Genomic DNA, 21,919 nt, shown 5'->3' with positions numbered 1-21,919 from the left:
TTTTATCCTGGAATTTTAAATCTTTAATTAATTTATTTGTTGTTGTTATAAATTTGACCTCCTGTTGGAGAGCCTGCCACAATTCAGAGCATTTATCCACAATTCCAACTACCGGTTTAAAGTTTTCAAAATGACTCAGAGCAAGTTCTCTGATTTGTCTCATGACAACCATATAACTCTTAGGAAGATTCAATTCCTGCCTAACTTGGCCGATAAATGAAATTTATTAAAAACATCAATCAGAGTCAAATTAACTATTAATGGGAATTTACTAAGATCAATCAACTGATTATTTAGTTTAAAATTGGGATTCCTATGGAAAGGCTGAAAAACCATCATATATTGCAACAAGTCTACTGACTGGAATAAATTTTGCAAAGATGACACATATGTTTTTAAGTGGTCCATAATCCCATACTTTATCAAACTACTTTTATCCAAAAAGGGTAAAGCTTTAGGATTTATGTTCCGATCTAGAATATGCTTGTAATCCAAGACCACCCAAGTTGGTATCCACTTTGTATTAATTACCTCGTAATTAGCAATTCTTAAACACCTGTTAGCGTTCACAATTAAATAGTATACTTCAAAATTTGGTAATTCAAGTCCTCCTCTACTCTTCGGGGTCATTAATTTCTCATACGATATTCTAGTTTTCTTTGGCTCCCAAATAAATTTAGCTAGATCTTTATGAATTTGTTTAAAAACTGTCTTTGTAATTGATACTTGAGCAGACCTAAAGATATATAACATTCGTGGTAATATATTCAATTTCACTATTGATACTTTTGCCAATACTGGTAGTCTTAAATTCCTCCATCTGCCACAATCAGCTACTATTAGTTCCCATACTCATTTAATATTATTACTATAAAAGTCCTTATTATCCGTAGAGAAGCTAATACCCAAATATTTGATATTTTCTTTACATGATATCTTCCCCAACAGGGACATTAATGAAAAAGGTTTAGGGGTTCTTAACGGGAAAATACTAGTTTTCTCCAAATTAATTTTATAATTAGAGACTTCTGAAAATTCGTTTATAACATGTAATATCTTTTCACTATCAGAAATTGGGGTTGTACAATAAATAATAAGATCATCAGCAAATGCCGACATTACTAATTTATTCCTATAAAGTATTGGTGCATTATGATACAAATTTTGCTTAATATATAAAAATAGAGGTTCTAAATAAAGGTTAAACAATAAGGGGACAAAGGGCAACCCTGCCGTGTACCATTTTTAATCTGTATTCTTTTAGAATAACTCCTATTAATATATAACGTAGTATACGGATTACTATATAATATTTGTAGTATCTGAATAAATTCCTGTGGCATATTGAAATAAGGCAACACATCAAACAAAAAGTTTATATCCACTCTATCAAATGCTTTCTGAGCATCTATTATAAGGGCATAAATATTAGAATTGTTTTGTTTAGCATACATCATCATATTATGTAGTGTAAGTGTGTTATCACTAGTTTGTCTAGTTGCCATAAATCCAGCCTGTTCCTTAGAAATTAAATGGATCATAATCTACATGCTATAATGGTAGTGAGAATTTTCATATCCACATTTATTAATGCTATTGGCCTATAATTATCCGGGCTTTGGGGGTCTGAATTAGCTTTATGTATAAAGATTGTTTTTGACGCATTAAGGTGAGGGTCACTAATTTTATTTCTGATTATGTAGTTAAATACATGAGACAATATTTTACCAAAACTATCAGCAAACTCTTTATAAAATTCAACTGTCAAACCATCAGGACCTGGTGACTTATGTACTTTCATATGTTGAATTACATATACTATTTCCTCTGAAGATATAGGTTTAATCAGATCACCTTGCAGACTCTCTTCTAATTTTGGAAAATTAATTTTTTGCAAGAATCTTTTATTCTGTTTATGTATAGACCTATCAATTTGACCCTCATAAACCTTGGTATAGATTTTTTTGAAAATATCAATAATATCCTCAGTTTTAGAATACACTGTGTCATTGCATTGTATTTCCAAAATATGTACTGTTGTTTTCGATTGATTTATAATCCTTGCCAATGCTTTTGACGGTATTTGAACATTATTGGCATATTTCACTAAACACCTATGCTCCTGAAGTGTTACTCTACTATTATGCAGCAAGAAGAGATCCCTTTGGCATTTCAACATTTCCTTCTCTGTTTGAACATTAAAATTCTGAATCAGTTCTTTCTCGAGTAGCTTCACTTTTGTTTCTAATTTTTGAATATCATTGTTTTGCCTTTTCTTATAATATGAGGCTTTTTGCAAAAGAAATCCTCTAATTTGAGATTTAGCTGCTGCCCATTCAATATCAGGAGTATGTTCCTGAAGCTTCATCCTATCTGTTAAACCTTTCAGATATTTTACAATTCCATCTATTATATCCTTTTTATTTAACAGATTTGGATTAAGTGACCAGTTATAACCTCTATGCATTCTTGTATCTTTTAAATCTTTAGAAAACCTTAACGAAATTTCTGATTGATCCGATAGATATCGAGTATGTATAACCACTACTGGTTCCAAATTAATTAATGCTTTGGATATCAAGAAAAAATCTATCCTAGACCACATTTTGTGGCATGGTGAATAGAAGGTATACTTAATTGCATTATTAATATTATGTGCATAACAAAAGGGGTCATATAATTGAAAATCTTCCTTGAAGTCATTTAATGCTATCCCGGCCTGCTTATTAAATGCTCTTTGTGGACAAGACCTATCCAACTTTGGATTTTGATAGGTATTCCAATCCCCACCCACAATAAAATAATAACCATCATACTGTGTTAAGATTGGATATAATGATGTTATAAAACTTTGTTGGTCATTACATGGTGCATATATATTCAAAAGTAAAAGAGGTTTATCAAACGCATTATCCGATAAAATAACATAACACCATCGCCCATTTTGATCCACTTTAGAGTCTAAAATCTTGTCTTTGTATTGAGTTTTAATAATTATAGCTACTCCAGCACTGTTTGTCTTACCTTCTGATGCCACTACCACTCTAATCCAGTTCTTTTTCCTAATATCATCCCACTGATCATTTAACAAGTGTGTTTCTTGTAAAAATGCAAACAGTGCTTTGTCCTGTAGCAATATGTGTAGTAACAGCTTCCTCTTCTTCAAGTTCTGGAACCCTTTAACGTTCCAGGAGTCTAATTCCCACATTGACAGGTCTAATTATCCAATAATAGTATAAAAAGGAAATTATCCAATGGATATGTATTAACTGCATACTAAACATAATCTGGAAGCATTTCCTACATCCCGTCCCCAGCCAGTGCCTACCCACTTTACCCCTGGACCAGGACTTATATAGGTCTGGTATGTAAAAAAACATGAACAAGGTTAAAAACACAAACATATTTAAAAGCTTCATGTAATAAAACTTAAAACATTTCCTAAACTTACAACCTATATATTCTAACTTAGCTACTACAAAGTCTAAACTAAACATTCCCTAACAAACACTGCTATTGCTCTACAGCTTATGTTCCAACTATTAATTAAGCAAATCTCTATTGCAAGGTATTATTACCATTTAAAGAAAAAAAAATTAATATATTAACTAGCTACTTATACCTACCCCAGATACCTCTTTTGGTACAATCATTATTTATATACCACTTTTATTGAGAGAGAGAAAGAAAGAAAAAAGAAACAAACAAAAAGAAAAAAAAAAAGAAACACAGACAGAAAAAAATAAATGCATCCCACATTATAATTCTGTACCATACACAGTGCCTGCAACCACCAATTATCAAGTTTTGCAATTGCATGCTTTAGTTCCTAACTATACTGACATTAGTTGTCTAATTAACACCACCCAATAGCCACTATTTACCTATTTATATTCATATATATAGTGCTATACCTTGCACCCACTGCAGATATTGTAAAAATATAATTTGGTTCAACACTATAAACATAAGAGGAAAAAAAAAAACAGGAAAAACAGATGTTATTATATGCTTCACGTACATATTCTAATGTTATTTACTTGTTAAAAAAAAAAAACATTAACACACTATGTCAGTTCTTTTCAGCTTCTCAAACCAGGAAACCATCAGTAATACTCGCGATGGGGGACCGCTTTCGCAGCCGGACCACAGGAAGTGTTACATCGAAATCCACACTCTCAGTTGCATTCAAGCGATTTCCTGTTTACCACTCGACGAAAAAAGTTCGTAGAGGTCATAAAAGTTCGGAAAACGGCCAGCAGACCCTCGGATTATCGCAAACAAACAGTTTTATTGCTTTTACAGAGGCTCAAACGACTTAAGCAGGGAACAAAGGATTACCTAAGCCTCGAAGTATAGTAGATACTGGATCTGACCTCAGGAGCATGCCAGTCTCAACGGAAGTTTCTTTCGGCCCTCTGATGCAGGTAAAACTTTAAAAACCTTCAGAAACACTCCCTTTGCCTCGTTTTTAGTAGAAACAGAATATTTAATCCCATCCACCATAAATGTAAGCACATTAGGATATTTCATCTGGAATTTAATTTGCTTGTCAATCAGAAATTTACAGTATGCAGATAAAGACTGCCTAGCTTGCCTTACTTGCAGTGGTAAATCCTGAGCCAGAAATATTTTACTATTTTTCCACATAACAAAGCCACCATTCTTTTTTGCAGTAAAAAGTATTTTGCTAACATCTTGAAAGTTCAATATCTTAGCATATACACGTCTAGGCATATTAGAAGCTTGTACCTCTCTCAGTGCTCTGTGTGCCCTTTCGATAACAATTTGTTTCACTCCATCAGCATCATTTAACAAAACTTCAAGTATTTGTGTTATAGTTGGAATTAGCTCTGCATACTGAATGTTTTCAGGGATCCCTCTAATAATAATATTATTTCTTCTAGACCTCGCTTCTAAATCAATAAGTTTGCTTTGCATGGCTTGTAACTCCACATCATGTACCTTTGTTTTCTTCTCCAGCAAGTCTATTTTGTCCTCGGTTTCTGAAATTCTAGCCTCTGGTTTGTCCATTCTCTGCAGCAACTGATTACATAAAACTCCAAAAGTTTGTATTTGAGTAGTCAGGTCCTTTAAAGCTTCTTGTATAGGCAATAAAGCATGCTTGATATCATCCATGTTCAGTGGCTGATCAGTTTTAGATCTAGTCTCTGGTTTCTGTTGTTCCTGCTGTCTAGTAATTCTTTGTTTTTTTGTACTCCCATCCTTTACTGGTGACTGTAATTCCGACAGCTTTGTTTTGCTAGTAGTTGTTTCCATGCTTTTTCCTTCTTGTGACATTTTCCTTTCCCCAAGCTGACGGGTAAAATGAAAAATGCAGACAATCCTTTGTTTATTTCTCTCTTCAGAGCTAGCTAATCACTTGGAATCCTGATAGATAAAGACTTTTTTTTTCCACTTTTTTCCTGGTTATAGATTAATTAAGTGTAGATGCATCTTTTTTTACTTTAATTTGACGTTCAAACCTCTTGGTATTGACTCAGGTTACACATTTTTCTCAGGTTTATTGAGGAGCTGCAGGTCAGCAGTGTTTACAGAATGACAGCCATCTTTGAATTGAGTTTCTTTATTTATGATGTCCACCAGACAGGTTTACTCTTCCTTGAGGAGGAGGATTTCATCCTGTCTGGTATTCCTGATTCCATGCAGCTATATAAATGCTTATATAGTACTTTGTTGTAAGTTTGGACATATGTGCCAGTTTCTGTGGAGAGGGAGGGAGCTGTGAAGCTGTTTATACCTTCCCTCAGGAGGTTGTAATCAGCTTTGGAGAAGTTTTTTGTTTGACGCTAGCTGGGTGGGGGGGGGGGGGTGACTTCAAAAGTGACTGCTTTGTGGTCGGATCTTACCAGAGATGATGATGACACTGTAGGGATGCTGGAGTGGTTACTCATGTTGGTTAATACCAAGTCCAACATATTTTCTCCTCTTGTGGGGGTGACAACCAACTGGTCTAAGGCATTTGCATTGCATGATAAAATGCTGAGAAGATGAAGAGGACCGTTTAGAGAATGTTAAGAATTTTGACAGTACATGTTTCACATTTTCACTGTGAATAAGATAGATGCATCTATACAGTATATGCTTTCCACTGTAAACTTAACTCCCCACTCCCACCCCCATCAACAATATCAGATAACTCTATTCTCCATTAATGCAGTTTGTAAAGGGGGGAGAGTGCCTTAACTCTTGCCTGGTTGTTTCCTAAAGGTTTGGATGCACAAGCGTGTGTGTGTGTGTGTGTGTGTGTGTGTGTGTGTGTGTGTGTGTGTGTGTGTGTGTGTCTGTGTGTGTGTGTGTCTGTGTGTGTGTGTGTGACTCATACTTCTCAACTGTCCAGATTTTTGCCCCACATTTTTGGCCAGTTCCTCCTAAAAATTTTGGTTGAGAGGTGTGTGTGTGTGTGTGTGTGTGTGTGTGTGTGTGTGTGTGTGTGTGTGTGTGTGTGTGTGTGTGTGTGTGTATGCAAGCATCAAAATAAGTACAAAGGTCTCAAATGTCCAGAATTCTGAAGAATGTCTATATTTTAGCTCATATTTTTGGCCTGTTCCTCATAAGATTTGTGGTTTTCCAGCAAATCATTGAGAACTGAAGTTTCTAAATAATAACAGACATCTGAGTTTCAGACTTCACATCTTTCAGAAAATACATACTAATATGACACCTGTTATTCTAGCAACTTGCTAGGTTTATAAGAGCAATATCTAAAATCTGTTCCTGAATTTGGACCTTTTTCCTTCACCCCTACCCCTATTATCTTTGCTTTTGCCCAAAATTCTTGTGATCAGAGATTGAGATATATGCTGCCCTGCACCTTTGGGAAGAAAGAAAAAGGAAGACTGAACATGTACACTATGGCTTACATGGTTTAATTATGAGCACACTTATAATTGTAAATATGCCTTTAGGAATTTTACATTGAGGTAGCTAAATGTGATAGATAACCAATTACTTAAAAATGCTTTAATATTCTAAATTAATCATTTATTTCATCTAGAATATGATGTACAAAAAGTTACTGGAAGCTGGGTGAACTGTAATGTTACTATGGTGAATTGCAACATGCATTTTTGCGGGAGAAAGTTACAGGGGTGCCAAAACCCGCTACAAACTTTAGTGTGTGTAAACTATCATTTCTTAAACTAGACACAACCTCAAGTAAATGCATGTCCAAAAAAAAATATGTGCGAGGGTTATGGTGGTCCTAGACCATTTAATTAGTTTACTGTCTTGTCTAAATTCATGCAGTATTAAAGTGGCAATTGTTCAGAATTTTGGATGGACCACAGGCCATTGAAAACAATAAAAAGGTTTTTAGAAAAATAAATGCTGGAGTATGCTATGAGCTTAACATAAGTAGGAAACTTAGTGCTGGAAAGTGCCATGGCAAGCCTTAATTATAGCCCAGACAAGGTGCTGGCAGGAAAACAGGGGCATGCAGTCAGATGCACCTCACAGTCGATCCTTGGTGGAGGCTGAGGACACATAAGGTATTGCCTTGAAGGGAATAAGTGGTAGACATTGGATGAGTCCTCGCGGAGGTGGGATGATATGCAATCATATCCCCATTGCACTTCTGTCTCTGAATATTTACAGGTGCATGTGGGGATAGGGAAGTTAGAGCATAAAAGAAAACACTCCTCTGCAGCTACATGATGCTACCCCATGTGTCTTAATCTCCTCACCTGCCATGAGCATGGGTAGCACTAATTTGAGGGGAGGAATGAGAGCCTGGTAAACCTGTTGGATGAGGAAAGGTCCTGGAAGCAGTTGATATTTATCTGTGAGAAATACAAAAAAGAAGCTAGCACTATAAATGTTGCTTACTGACTGGCTGTATTCTAGGTTCAAAGACAGACCTGATAGGTCAGTAATTATCTACAATATTAATGAATTTACAATCTGCAGTACACAAACACAGTAAACTTTAGCATACTTTGTTCTACTTTGCCTTGAACTTCCAGTTGTGTTTACTTGTGTTAATTATTATTAATATGAAATAACCAAGAAAAAATGCCTTAATCATCAAAGCTTGTTTTGCACTGTATTTGGAAACATTTTTTCCAGATTTCACTTATACCCTCATTTTTTTCAATGTATCTCTCCATTCTTCTTTATAGGTTCATAGGATGATAATAGGATATTTGCCTGGAGGCCCTTATAAGCCTAGCCAAGACTTTTGCCCATGTTCCCACAAAGTCAGCACCTGTTTCCTCTGTCCACCAGGAACACAGGTGGGATCCAAGGGGTTTATTTTCTTTTCCCCATCCAGTCATCCAGGTTCCTCTTAAAGAAGGTTACAGAGATACACTGCTTGACATGGAGAGGGAGTCTATTCCACAGATGGGGGGGGGGGGTCTTTGGGACACAAATCTATTCTGCCAACAAGTTCTATTAATGTCACAGACAAGGTTGAGGCCTTGCATGCAGGTTGAGTGAGTGGAGTTTGACTTATGGATATGCAGCAACTCCATCAAGGCTGGGTCTGAGATGGCCTTGTATGATAGACACAGGTCACATCTGAGCAGTCTGTACAAGACTGAGTAGAGGGAAAGGGCTTTAAGCCTATCTGTATAGGATAGGTGTTTGAGACCCTGAATTTTCCTGGTCAGGAACCTCTGTGGTCTCTCCAGCTGCTGCATGTGCTTGGCAAAGTAGGAGTACAGAGATGTTATGACCTCCTTGTTCCTTGAAGAAATACCCTTACATTTGAGGTGGGCCATGTGGAAAGCCTTCTGTGCAACGGAGGCAGAGTGGTGGTCAAAAGGAAGGTCGCTATAAACCTGGGTGCCCAAGTCCCTCACAACTGATTGCGTGCTTAGTACATTGTTGTTAATGTGATAATTAGTGGGGATGCCATTTTCTCCAAAGGGGATAATGATGCATTTCTTGACATTCAGTTTGACGCCATGCTTCTGGCACCAGTCATTAGCTTGGGTAAGGCCGGCCCTCTTGGATGCTGTTCACATCACTAGGGGAATTTAAGGCAGTGCCAAGCTTGCAGTCATCTGCAAACCTGGTTAGCCACAGACCACTGGTTTTGGCTTGCGCCTCAAAAAAGTATAGCCACTGATCCTTGGGTACACTGCTCATTACAGGTCTCCTACTAGAGGTGACTTCCCATATTTTGACTGAGTGGGTTCTATCAGTGAGCCAGTTAGCTACTCTTAGGTTCATAGGTTCATAGGTTCATACTAGGCTATCTGCCATAGGGTATTTATAAGGCTAGCCAGAATGTGTTTGGCTTTCACCACCCATTTTAAATTTATTTTGCTATGCCCTTTTTCGAGGTTAGTATACTGTGCCTCTGTCTAATAGTGACACAGAAGTGATACCCAGGGTAAACCTACGATCTCCCATTCAATCAAGATTCCTCTTGAAGAGAGTCAATGAGGGACTCTGCATAACCTGGACTGGGATTTTACACCAGAGTGAAGGGAGCCTCTGGGTTATGAATCTGTCCCTCCAGCATGTCCTATTTATTTCAGTGCTGAGGTTCAAGTCTCTCGAGCCCGTAGCTCGATGGGATTTGGATTTTCTGTGGTGCAGCATGTCCATTAATTCTGGGTTGGACATGGCTTTATACATCAGGCACAGATCGCCTCTGAACAGGCGGTATGCCACTGAGTAGAGCTGGAGTTTCTTTAACCGGGCAGCATATGGCATCTGTTTGAGCCCTTTGATCCTCTTGGTGAGGTACTTTTGGGGTCTCTCCAGTTGCTGCAGGTGTCTGGTAAGGTACATCCCAAAAGGGGCATTGTACTCAATTATGGGCCTGATGAGGGCTGAGTAAAGAGGCACAATGACCTCCCCTGATCTAGATGTGAATCCCTTCATGATTAGGTGGGCTATATAAAATGTTTTCTAACCACTTTGGCCACGTGGTTGTCAAATGAGAGATTGCTATCAACTTGGGTCCCCAGGTCCCTAATTACTTCTTCTGTACTTAATGGATTACCACCTATGTGGTAATTTGTGGGCACTTTGTTTTTGCCAAAGGGGATGACTATACACTTTTTGGCATTTAGCTTGAGGCCATGGCTCTGGCACCAGTTGTCTGTTTCTATGAGGCCCTTTTGGAGGATGCTTGTGTTGGCTGGAGAGTCGATTATGCCGCCCAGTTTGCAGTCATCTGCGAACTTGGTCAGCCACAGTCCTTCCGTGTTGGCCTGTACCTCCGAGAAATATATACCGAACAAGAGAGGTCCCAGGACTGAGCCTTGTGGGACACCACTTGTAACTGGTTTAGAGTCTGACATGGCTCCAGCAATTCTAACCATGTGGGTTCTGTCCTTGAGCCAGTTTGCAATCCATTTAGTGACATAGGGGTTTATATTTAAGCTGGTGAGCTTATCTATAATGCCTGAGTGGGGTATTGTATCGAAGGCTTTTACGAGGTCCAGGTAGGCTGTGTGGACCACCTTCCCCTCGTCAATCGCCTTGGTGACTGTTTCAAAGAAATCAACCAGGTTTAAGAGGCAGGATCTGCCCTTAACAAAGCCGAACTGGGTAGGATCCAGTGTCTGTAGGTCCCCAATATCTTTATTTATGAGGTCCATGATGATCCTTTCCATAGCTTTGCAGACCAAGCTAGTCAGGCTTATGGGGCGATAGTTTCCAGGATCCGTTGAGGTACCACCTTTATGGAGAGGGACCACTGTTGCTATACGCCACTCTTTGGGCACATATCCTGTAGTAAGGCTGAGATTGAACAGTAGTTTTATGTTTGGGTTTAGCTCTTCTTGGAGTTCATGTAGGACGCAGCCCGGGACCCCGTCTGGTCCCATTGATGCTGTGTTTTTTGCTTTGGAGAGGGCGACTCTTACCTGAGCATCTGAGATGTCAGGGGGGCAGCACTCTGCTGGGATAGCTATTTGCCCTTTTAGTGGGGAGGGGGGGGAGAAGTTTGCGCTGAACCTGTCAGCTAGGATGTTGGCAATGTCTGTGGGTTCAGTGTATTCATCAAGTAACATACGGGTCAATGCATAGCTGGGAGAGTTTGTCTATTATGCCCGAGTGGGGAATAGTGTCAATGTCTTTGGCCAGGTCAAGTTAGGTGGTGTACACCGTCTTCCCCTCATCCATGGCTTTAGTGACTGTTTTGAAGAAGTTGACAAGTTTAATAGGCATAACTGTGTGGGGTCAAGCATTTGGAGGTTGCCAATGTCCTTGTTTATAAGGTGCATGATAATGTGTTCAATGGCCTTGCAGATCAGGTTAGTTAGGCTGATGGGCCTATAATTTCCTGGGGCAGTGTAGAGAGATGACAGTGGCTGTCTTCAATTTGGCTGGGATGAAGCCGGTGCTCAGGCTTTCATTGAATAGGGTGCCTAATGGAGCTGAGAGGTCATGCCTGAGTTCATGTAGGATACAGCCAGGGACATTGTTGGGTCCCATGGAAACTGTATTGTTTGCCTTTGGGAGGGCATTAAAGACCTGCTCCCTGGTGATGAGGGGAGGGAGGCAGGTACTGGGGATGGCCTGGTTTACTGATGGGGGGACGGGGGGGGGTGAAGTTTTCACTGAACCTGTCTGACAGCAGGTTGGCTGTATCTATGGCGTTTATGTATGTGGTGTTCTTGACCACCAGCTTAGAGCAGATTTGGGTGTTACCTTTGAGACTGTGGACATATGTGAAGAAGGCCTTGTGATTGTCTTTAGTGGATGTGGCCAATTTGGACTCAAAGTTAGCCTTAGTGGATTTTACCAGTGACCGTATTTGCTTGTTCAGACAAAGGAGAGATTACTTACAACTTGGCACCTGCTTCTTCTTGGCCATGGACAGCAATTTTTTCCTTTTATTATACAATTTGTTTATTTCTGCTGTCCACCAGACAAGTTTACTTTTCCTTGAGGCAGATGAATTGATCCTGTCAGGTATTGCTGAGTTCATACAGTTATGTAGGTGCTCATATAGTTTTTTGGTGTAGGCTTGGTCATTAATGCTAGTTCCAACTGAAGGGATGGTGACAGTGAAGCTGCTTTTACCTGCTCTCAGAAGATTGTAGTCAGTTTTTTTGTTTGACCCTAACAAGGGGGGGGGTGAGGGGAGATGGTGACTTCAAAAATGATTGCTTTATGGTCAGATCTTATCAAGGAGGATGACACTGTTGGGGTGCTACAGTGGCTACTCATGTTGGTTAGGACCAGATCCAGGATATTTTCACCTCTTGTAGTGGTGTCGACCAGCTGATCCAATGCACTGGTATTGACAAAGTCGAGGAATCTTGGAGCGCTCATGTTTGGGCTGGAATAGGTCTTCTACTCTATGGTTGGGTAGTTAGAGTCACCCAGGATCAGAGTAGAGGGATAAATCTTGATGGATTTAAATACGTTCAGATAGGTGGAGTTAGCGTCCTGAGTCATGGTTGGGGGTCTGCAGCTAGCTATGATTTGAATAGGTGTTTTGTCAACAGTTAACTGCACTTGGAGTGTCTCCTGTGTGTCATACCATTTGACCAGCTTGGAGGTGTGATTGTCTTTGATAAATATTGAAATTCCACTTCCTTTGGATTTGTAGCCCTCCATTTGGGGTCTGAAAGTATGGTAGGATGCGTAACCTGGTAAGGCTGGGGTGTTCTCTGCAGCTTTGAACCAGGTTACAGTGACTGCAGAAATGTCAGCATCCTCCAGGGCAAGGAATGCTTGCAATGAGTGCAGTTTCATGCTAAGATTCCTAGTGTTATCAGCATGACCTTTCAATTTCGTTTAGAAGAATTTTTCATGTTGGTAATTTTGTGCTCATGGCTTTGCCTAGAAAAAGCACTATGGGGGAGTTAAGAGCCTTTGCCAGAATCCTGAAACCCAGGGGAAACAGATGAAGGCCATCTCTGGCAAAGCATCGTGGTCTGTCAATCATGTCCTCCCAGGCTGTCAGGTACTGGATCCCCTGGGAATGACACCAGAAACTAAGCCAGTTGAAAAAGTCAATCATTTTCTGTTTGTATTATGGCATCATTCTGGGTGATGGTAGGATGCTGCTTAAGGCTAGGGACATACCTGCCTGGGACACATATTCAGTGAGCTCAATCATGTCTGTCTTCATATAGTGCAGAGTGGTATGTCTGAAGTCATTCACACCAGCATGTTCTATGACAGAGTCATAACATTACCTAAGAAACTTGAGTGTGCATATGATATGGTGAATTCTAGCACTTGACAAGCAACTTACCATTACTTTCTCCTTGTCTAGCTTAGTGAGGGGCACATCTGTGTGTCTCATGATAGAGTCTCCTATGACTAGTGTGTTGGGCTTGTGGTTGGGCCTTAGAGGCTGTGAGACACAGGTGTGTGTACTATGTGTGATGGTTGGTGCTGTGGGTTGTGATGTGTGTGTGTTTTTGCTTTGCAGGTCTCTTTTTTTTAGGTATGTTTTTGTTGAGAACATCCACATATGTAGGAGTGTGTTGTACAGGTGTGAGTGGTGTTAGAGGTGTGGTTTCATAGTGTTTGTGCAGACAACCTTCTTAGTAGCAGATGTACTAGCTTGTGACTGAGACGGCAAAAATTCTAGGTTCTTAATGTAATTGCTTCTCTCACATATTGTGTTCCTGGATGGTAGTAGTAGAGGGTTGTCCATGTACATAAGGCAGTTGCTACACTGTCTCAGGATGCCCATATCAACCAGAGTATCATGAGAAACCATAGAAAATTATCTGTGCATGGCTGTCAGAATCTGTGGAAGAGAGGTCAGGGATAGTAGAGTAGGTACTGTCTGAGGACAGTACCTATAGGTGTGAACAGGGCTGGATAAAATCAATACAGTAGTTGGAAGTGAGGGTCTCACTTACACAGGAGTGCCGGTAAATAGAAAATGCAGCTGAGATAGCTCGCAAAGGGTTAAAACAGCACAGTGGCAGTGCACAATGTGCAAGCAAGTGCAAACCTATGCAAACACAGGATTTAAATATCACAAAAACAAAAGTAAAATAGAAATGCTGCAACTGCCCAATCAACCCTTGTCCCTGAGCTCATAGCTCAACACCCTATGCCAAACTAGTTCTGGCCAGTTCACTTAGTCCAACTAAGTGCAGGCAGGCCACGCCAAGACAAGACGGCATAGCAAGAAACACAGGAATCTCACAAACAGCTCTGGATACAGCAAAACCTGTAACCAGACTATGCTAAATATATTTACACTCTGTTTAGGTCGGTTTAACATGGGAGAACAGATACACACTTAAATATAACAGTAGCAAACAAGATAAAACAGATTTAAACAAATTAACCAATTAATCAATAAAAAGCTCAAAACTGAGACCTGTTCCAGCAACCTTCAATCAGACGAGTTCTAACTGCACACTCCTGCCACTAGGGTGCAGGGGAACCCTAGCCAAAAAAGATGGCCTGGATTAGTACTAAAGTTATACAAGCAGAGCTAGATTCAGCAGGTCTGAATCTAGTCTATGCTACAGTGGACAAGGTGCACCAATTTCAGAAAGAAGCAGTTCAAATAAGCAGGCACAATAAGCCTTCAACCAACAATTCCCAGATCAGAAGGGCAGAATCTACCCTCTCCTCACACAAGAGTTTAGACACAAACCTTCTTAATGTAAAATAACTGGCCTGAAGCCCAAGTGCTTAAACCAGAACTAAGTCACTTTTAGAATAACAAACACAGTAAGCCTTCAACCAGCAATTCCCAACCTAGAAGGATGTAAGCTGTCTCTCCTGCCACAAGACTGTAGACCACAAATCTTCCTAATGTAAAACAACTGGCCTGAAGCCCAATTGCTTAAACCAAAAGGCTTAGAATAATAGCTACAATTTAATTAGGCTACTAACAAGCTGTAATAAATGCAGCAAAATAAATGCAATTGAATACTTTTAAGAACAAGCAGCAAAACCAAAATGAAGTAATAAAGTAGGAAGAAACACAAATGCAGTAAAATCAGATGAATAAAGTGCATTTTTTTTTATTTTTTATTTTTTTAGGTTAAATGGGAAGGTAGGGAGCAAGATAATTGAAGGCTGATAAACTAAGGGGTGGGCCTTCCCAAATGATCTCTCTCTACTCAGTAGAATGAGCTGATGAAATGGGACTGGGAGGAGTGCCAAAATGAGATTTATAGTAGTGGTGGGCAACTGAAAAGCCACCAAATTTAAGAACACAACGAGAACTGGGTGGTTCCCTGATTTATATCAAATCTCATTGTCAAATCTACATTTCTTACATGAGATCTGAATTTCTGCTACTGTTCCTTTTTTCATACCCTGATTTTTTTCTATATGCAACTTAAATAAAAAAAAAAACTTAACTTCTTCTTGTACAACCATTGGACCCTTTTAAGTAATTCTTCCTCCCTACCAATCACAATCATATTACTTAAATTCATACCTCTCAACCTCTTAGTGCAAAAACTCTGGACAAAGCCCGACAAAATGGGGGGACAAATGCCCAAAAATAGGGACATATTTTAAATATTGCTGTTATAAACTTAGAAAGTTGCTAGAGTAACAGGGTTTGTTTTATAGGTTCATAGGTAGGTACTAGGCTATCTGCCCGAAGGCATTTATAAGCCTAGCCAGAATGTGTTGGCTTTCACCTCCCCCTTTGATTAGTTTCCTGTGCCTCTATCCAGCAGAGCCACTGAAGTGATCCTCGGGGTAAACTTTCTGCTTTTCATCCACTCGTCAAGGTTTCTTTTGAAGAGCATTAGCAAGGAGCTCTGCCTAATGTAGACTGGAATATTGTTCCAAAGCATGGGAAGTCTCTGGGACAGGAATCTATCCCTCCAGCACATCCTATTTATTGTTGTGGTGAGGGTTACATCCCTAGAGCATATGGCTCAAGGGGATAAGGTTTTCTTTAGGTGGAGCATATCCATCAATTCTGGGTTGGACATGGCCTTGTATGTCAGCCAGAGATCACCTCCGAGTAGACGGTATGCAACAGAGTACAGCTGGAGTTTCTTCACTCGGGCTGCATAGGGCATCTGTTTGAGGCCAGTGATCCTCTTGGTGAGGTACTTCTGTGGTCTTTCCAACTGTTGCAGGTGTCTTGTAAGGTACATTCCAAATGTGGCGTTGTACTCTATGATGGGTCTGATGAGTTATGAGTAGAGGGGAAAAATGACTTCTTTTGATCTGGATGCGAAACCTTTTGGATTAGATGGGCCACATAGAAGGATTTTCTAACCACTTTGGCAATGTGATTATCAAAGGTGAGATTACTATCTACTTGGGTCCCCAGATCCCTTATTACGTCTTCTGTATTTAGGGGACTACCACCTATGTGGTAGTTTGTGGGCACTTTGTTTTTTCCAAAGGGGACGACTATGCACTTTTTGGCATTTAGCTTGAGGCCATGATTTTAACACCATCCGTATCAGTGAGACCATTTTGGAGGATGTCTGTGTCAGCTGGAGAGTCAGTTATAGCCCATAGTTTGCAGTCATCTGTGAACTTGGTCAGCCATAGTCCTCCTGTGCTTGCCTGTACCTCTGAGAAGTATATGCTGAACAGGAGGGGTCCTAGGACTGAGCTCTGGGGAACGCCACTTGTGACCGGTTTAGAGTCGGACCTAGCTGTTGCAACTCTCACCATGTGGGTTCTGTCCATGAGCCAGTTGGCAATCCAACTTGTGACTTAGGCTGTTCAGGCTGGTGAGCTTGTCTATAATACCTGAATGGGAAATGGTGTTGAAGGCCTTTGCGAGGTCTAGGTAGACTGCGTGTACCACCTTTCCCTCATCTATAGCCTTGGTAACTGTCTCAAAGAAGTCCACCAGGTTTAGGAGGCATGATCTGCCCTTAACAAAGCCAAACTGGGTAGGGTCCAGTGTTTGGAGGTTCCCAATGTCTCTGTTAATGTGTTCCATGATAATGCGCTCCATAGCCTTGCAGACCAAGCTAGTCAGGCTTATAGGGCGATAGTTCCCGGGGTCTGTTGTGGCTCCACCTTTGTGGAGCAGAATAACCGTTGGTGTGCGCCACTCTATGGGTACATAGCCTGTGGAGAGGCTGAGTTTGAACAGTGTATTTAGGTGAGGGGTTAGTTCATCTTTGAGCTCGTGTAGGACGCAGCCTGGGACACCGTCCAGTCCCATTGATGCTGTGTTTTTGGCTTTGGAGAGGGCTGTTTTAACCTGAGTGTCTGTGATTTCATGGACTCTACATTCTTTGGTATGGCTAGGGCCCTTTTGGGGGTGAGAGGGGGGTGACGTTTGCACTGAACCTGTCTGCCAGAATGTTGGCAATATTGGTTGGTTCAGTGTATTTTGTGCCATTCTGCACTAACTCCGAGCAGATCTGAGCATTGCCACTTAGATTCTTGACATAGATAAAGCATGCCTTGTGGTTATTTTTGGAGTCCTTGGCAATTTTTCTTTCGAAGCTAGCCTTGGATGATTTTATGAGGGATCGTAGTTTTTTGCTGATAAAGATCAGGGATGTCTTCCCTTTTTGGGATTTTACTCTTTTCTGTACTAGTTTTCTCCTTCTATTGTATAGCTTGTTTATGGCAGGAGTCCACCAGACTGGTTTTCTTTTCTTGGAGGTGTGAATCTTGGTTTTGCTTGGAATGGCATGATCCATGCATTCTTGTAGGTGCTTGTAGAATGCATATGTAAGGATTGTGCAGCTTGGACAGCGTTATCCTTCAGCATGGGGGCTTTGAAACTTTCCACCTCGGTCTTAAATAATGTGAAGTGTGCTTTTGAAAAGTTTTTCACTGTGATTTCCTTGTCCGGGGGTGAGGCAGAATGTGGATATCCAAAGTGATTTGTTTATGGTCATATCTAACCAGCGAGGGATTGACCTCTGGTGTGGAACACCGGTCGCCCATGTTGGTGACGACCATGTCCAATATGTTGTCACCTCTGGTGGGAGTGTTGTCCAGTTGAACCAGGGTGTTTGAGTTTATAAATTCTAGGAAATGTTGCACAAGGGAGTTAGTACTTGAGTAGTTCTCCCAGTTAATGTTTGGGTAATTGAAATCACCCAATTTTAGGGTGCTTGGTAGGACCTTTATGTTTCCCAGTGTTTCCAGAAATGCGGAATGGGGTTCCTGGGACATGGTGGGTGTAACAAGCTACAATTTGAACTGCAGTTTTGCCCATTGTTAGTTGCAATTGGATGATCTCTGAAGCATCGTACTGTGCCACTAACCTGGAGGTTGGGGTATCCTTGATGAATATGGATACGCCTCCGCCTTTTGTATTTTGGTTCGGGTTCTGTGGCCGAAATGTATGATATGAGTTGTAGCCTGGTAGTATTGGGGTGCTTCTGGCATTGAGTAGCATTACCCTCAGTTTTTTGTTACTTGTGCTATTTACGGCAGTGGGATTGTCTTTTGAGCCTTGCCTAAAAAAGGCACTATGGGGGTGGCAAGAGCCTTGGCCAGTATTCGAAAGCCTAAGGGTGACAGTGCAAGCCGTCTCTAGCGAAGCAGCGTTGCTTGTCGAGCATGTCATCCCAGGCGGACAGATATTGGATCCCCTTTGAATGACACCAGAAACTTAGCCAATTGTTGAAATCGAGAATTTTTTCTTTATACCATGATATCATTCTTGGTGAGGGCAGGATGCTACTTCAGGGTCAGGATGATACCGGCCTGGGCTAAGTGATCAGAGAGCTCTTCCATGTCTCTTTTCATGTAGTCCAGGGAGGTACGGCTCAGGTCATTCACACCAACATGGACAATGACATTGTCATATTTGTACTTGTTCTGGAGTGACCTGAGTGCTTGTGTTATGTGGCGGATCCTGACACCTGACAGGCAGCTAACAGTAACTTTCTCCTTATTCAGCCTAGTGAGTGCGACGTCAGTGTGCCTATAGAGTCATCTATTACTAGTATGTTATTTTGCCTTATGGGCTGTGATTGCATGGCACACTGGTTTTGTGAAGTATGTGTTTCATGGTTTCTGTTGGGGGTGGAGGTTGCTTGGATGTTTGCTTTGGAGGTCCCTGTTGCTTTTGCAGAGTTTTATTTAGAGCCTCAATACATAACATAACATACATTTTCTGAAGGATTTGAAGTCTGAAACTCAAATGTATGTCACAATTTAGTGCTCAGATCATCCAAGTGATTTGCCAAAAAAACACAGATTTTATGGGGAAGAGATCAAAAATATGAGCGAAAAATTTAGGCATTCTGCGAAAATCTGGACAGCTGAGAGGTATATTTTTACTACCTACAGTCTTTCCTTTAATATTCAGGGCCATGCAATTAAGACTACTTGTGAATAATAAAGACCACGAGAAGGACAACCTTCCTTATAAACATGTGAACTCTAGCAAGAGAGCAACTGGCAGTTAAGAATAAAGCATACTGATGAAGGCTTTTCCCGCTTAGTAATGACGGCTCAGAAACACGTTTAACGCTTTCCACTTAAAACGGAATCATGTCGTTCACACGCACACGTTAGATTGTAGAATGAACATATACATTTTAGCAATGTCCCTAATTTGGATTCTTAATCCAGAGTTTATACGTATGTATTTACTTATTTTAAGTCTACGACCCTTATCAACTTATAAACAGGGCAACAGCCGTGTTGAACGACTAGCCAACTCTTGTTGCTTGAGTCCTCCTGCTTTCCGTAGATATCTGCTGCAACTCTTGTTTCTATAGCAACCGTACATTTGCGCAACTTTCCTGCACCACAGTTGAATAAAGTGAAAAACTGGGTTGTGTGGTTAAGTCTGTGTGTTCTATGCGTATATGGTTTACAGATTTTAGTGTTGGGTAGCAATATAACGTGTGGGAAGGATGTCTGGGGAAGGGCAAGTGCTGCTACGAACCAGTCTTACACTTAACGATGGTGGTACAAAAGACGCACGTAAACACAACATCCCTGTTGTTACACATGTTATTACGGACGTTGATTTGGGAATCATACATGAGGTGAGAAATTACTGACCTTTTGAAATAACAATACGCTCCCTCAGTCTGAAATATTTAATGCTGTGTGCTTTTGGTTGCGAGCCCTGTTTAGTCAATGCTATTGGAAGAAGGAAGGGGTATCTCTTTCTTGGAGATAAGAAATAAGGGGAAAATGTAGACACCTGTATGTTATGCAAACGTCTCGCATAATGACTGATGTTAATTACACGGTTACCACCTGTCCCTATTTGTGCAGGTTAGCTCCTATTTGGCCAGCTGTGTGAACAAGGAAGACATGGGAAAAAAAAGAGAAATGCCCTGCAATTTAGTACTCTTCTTTATTTCAAATTCTCCAATTGCTTCAGAAAATAATTATTCTTTCGTTGATAGAAAATATTATGAACTGAAAAATCTACGACATTTATGGGGCAAAAACTGAAATTAAATCCCTTCTAGTGGTTGCGGGTTTGGTTTTTCTTACAAAATGCCATCTTTTTTGTGAAAAGATCCGACTTGACCGTTGAAAAAGGTGGTAACCCTGTAAGTATGTAAACTTTCTCTCTTTCCGCTTTTCCCCGGTTAGGGGTCGCCACAGCGGATCACCTTGTCCGCCCATGATTGGCAGTGGAGTTTTTACGGTGTCGAGTTGCCAGCCCGGCGCCCAACCTTCCACAGAAAGCACACGCACGCACTCCTAGGGCCAATTTTAAGCGTGTCCGATCCACTTGCAGCAGGACATGCAGACTCCGCACATAAGACACCCCAGCCGAAGATTGAACCGGAGAGCCTCTTGCTGTGAGGCGACAACTTCTAAACAATATGTATGTAATTAAATTTAGTTATACATTACCTGAAGTTGGAGATACTAAGAAAGGTGTGCAATTTTGGAGAGTATTGTCCTTAATGAACAGATTTTTGCTACAATATGAATGTTGAAGCTATTTATGCTCATTAATCATGTTTAGAACACTAATAAGTAAATAATAGGTTTGCATCACACACTGATTTTATTTATTCATCGGAAATGCCATGAAGGTAAATGAATGATGAAAGTTCAGTGATAAAATGAATGACTTAAGAAAAATATGTTTGATTTGTTATGTATTACTGTGGAGCTTTTCTCCCCGGGTCTCCACTGAAAACGGGCCTCTGGTCCAGTCGGAGTCGGACATACCCGGTCAACAAATGTAATTAATACATACATAAATAATGTTTGGTAACCTTCCCATATAAGAAAATTTAAGGGTACAGCATTTCTTTTTTTGTTGTATTTAGTTTGTTTCACACCACTCCTTTCCACCATTACCGCCTACAGTAATCAGCTCTCTGAAAAAAAAAATAGTTAGCAAATGTGCGTTTTGAATGGCAGGAATATCGTTATCGTGATGTGCAATTTTAACATAAGTGCAGCAAGTTCTAAAGGACCCGAATTTACCATCTGTACCCATAATCCGACCCAGGTAGTTAGAAGAATCACCATTTGCAATTGGGTGAAAAGGAACCACATGCTTTTAGATTTGGTTGCAAGGGAGAGTAATTAGGAACACTAAAATCACCTCCCCTCGACCCCAACATTCACCAACCACCACTCAGTAATGTTTGTTTAGTCAAGCAAGTAATAGAGACCACTGCCCATGGTAGTGGACTATAGACTACTACTGTATTATGTCTGGTCCTCTATTTTCCAAATTTTAAACACTTTTCAAAATTTTTTAGTCTTTGGAAGGGAAAACATTTTCCAGTAACTTATGGAACATTAAAAAGGAGGGCACTGCAGAAGCATCACCAAGGAGCTCAAGCTGCTCATTAGTTTGCATAGTAACAAATGATCTAAATGGAGGTTACTGGCTGCTTTGCACTTTATAGTACTCCTACAGAATGAATATGCAAAGGCTATCAGAAAACGATAAAACTAATTGCCACAGTAGGAACCAAGCTAATATAATGTCTATTTAAATCTGCATTTCTCTTGATTTCTGCTGATTATCAACCCTTCTGTGACTTGACTACCCTATTTGTTCCCCATGGGCTACAGCCAGATACTGGAGACCTTCATCCAGGCAACAATCAAT

At 40.4% G+C, this 21,919-nt stretch overlaps 1 protein-coding gene across 2 annotated transcripts in view; it reads left to right on the top strand.

Annotated features, from left to right (window-relative positions):
- The first annotated feature begins 19,610 nt into the window (after positions 1–19,610).
- Positions 19,611–21,919, top strand: part of CFAP69 (cilia and flagella associated protein 69) — a 2,033,309-nt gene continuing 2,031,000 nt past the window's right edge. For both annotated transcript variants that reach the window (XM_044067529.1, XM_044067528.1), the window contains exon 1: positions 19,611–19,868. In XM_044067529.1, coding sequence (XP_043923464.1) covers positions 19,734–19,868 — 135 coding nt within the window. In that variant the 5' untranslated portion in view covers positions 19,611–19,733. The remainder of the gene's footprint in view (positions 19,869–21,919) is intronic.

This window comes from Protopterus annectens, chromosome 3.part1, assembly GCF_019279795.1.
Source record: "Protopterus annectens isolate FY-2018-M chromosome 3.part1, PAN1.0, whole genome shotgun sequence".
Classification (NCBI taxonomy): domain Eukaryota; kingdom Metazoa; phylum Chordata; order Ceratodontiformes; family Protopteridae; genus Protopterus; species Protopterus annectens.
Note: the sequence above shows the minus strand (reverse complement) of the source record. Positions and strands in the feature narration are given on the sequence as shown.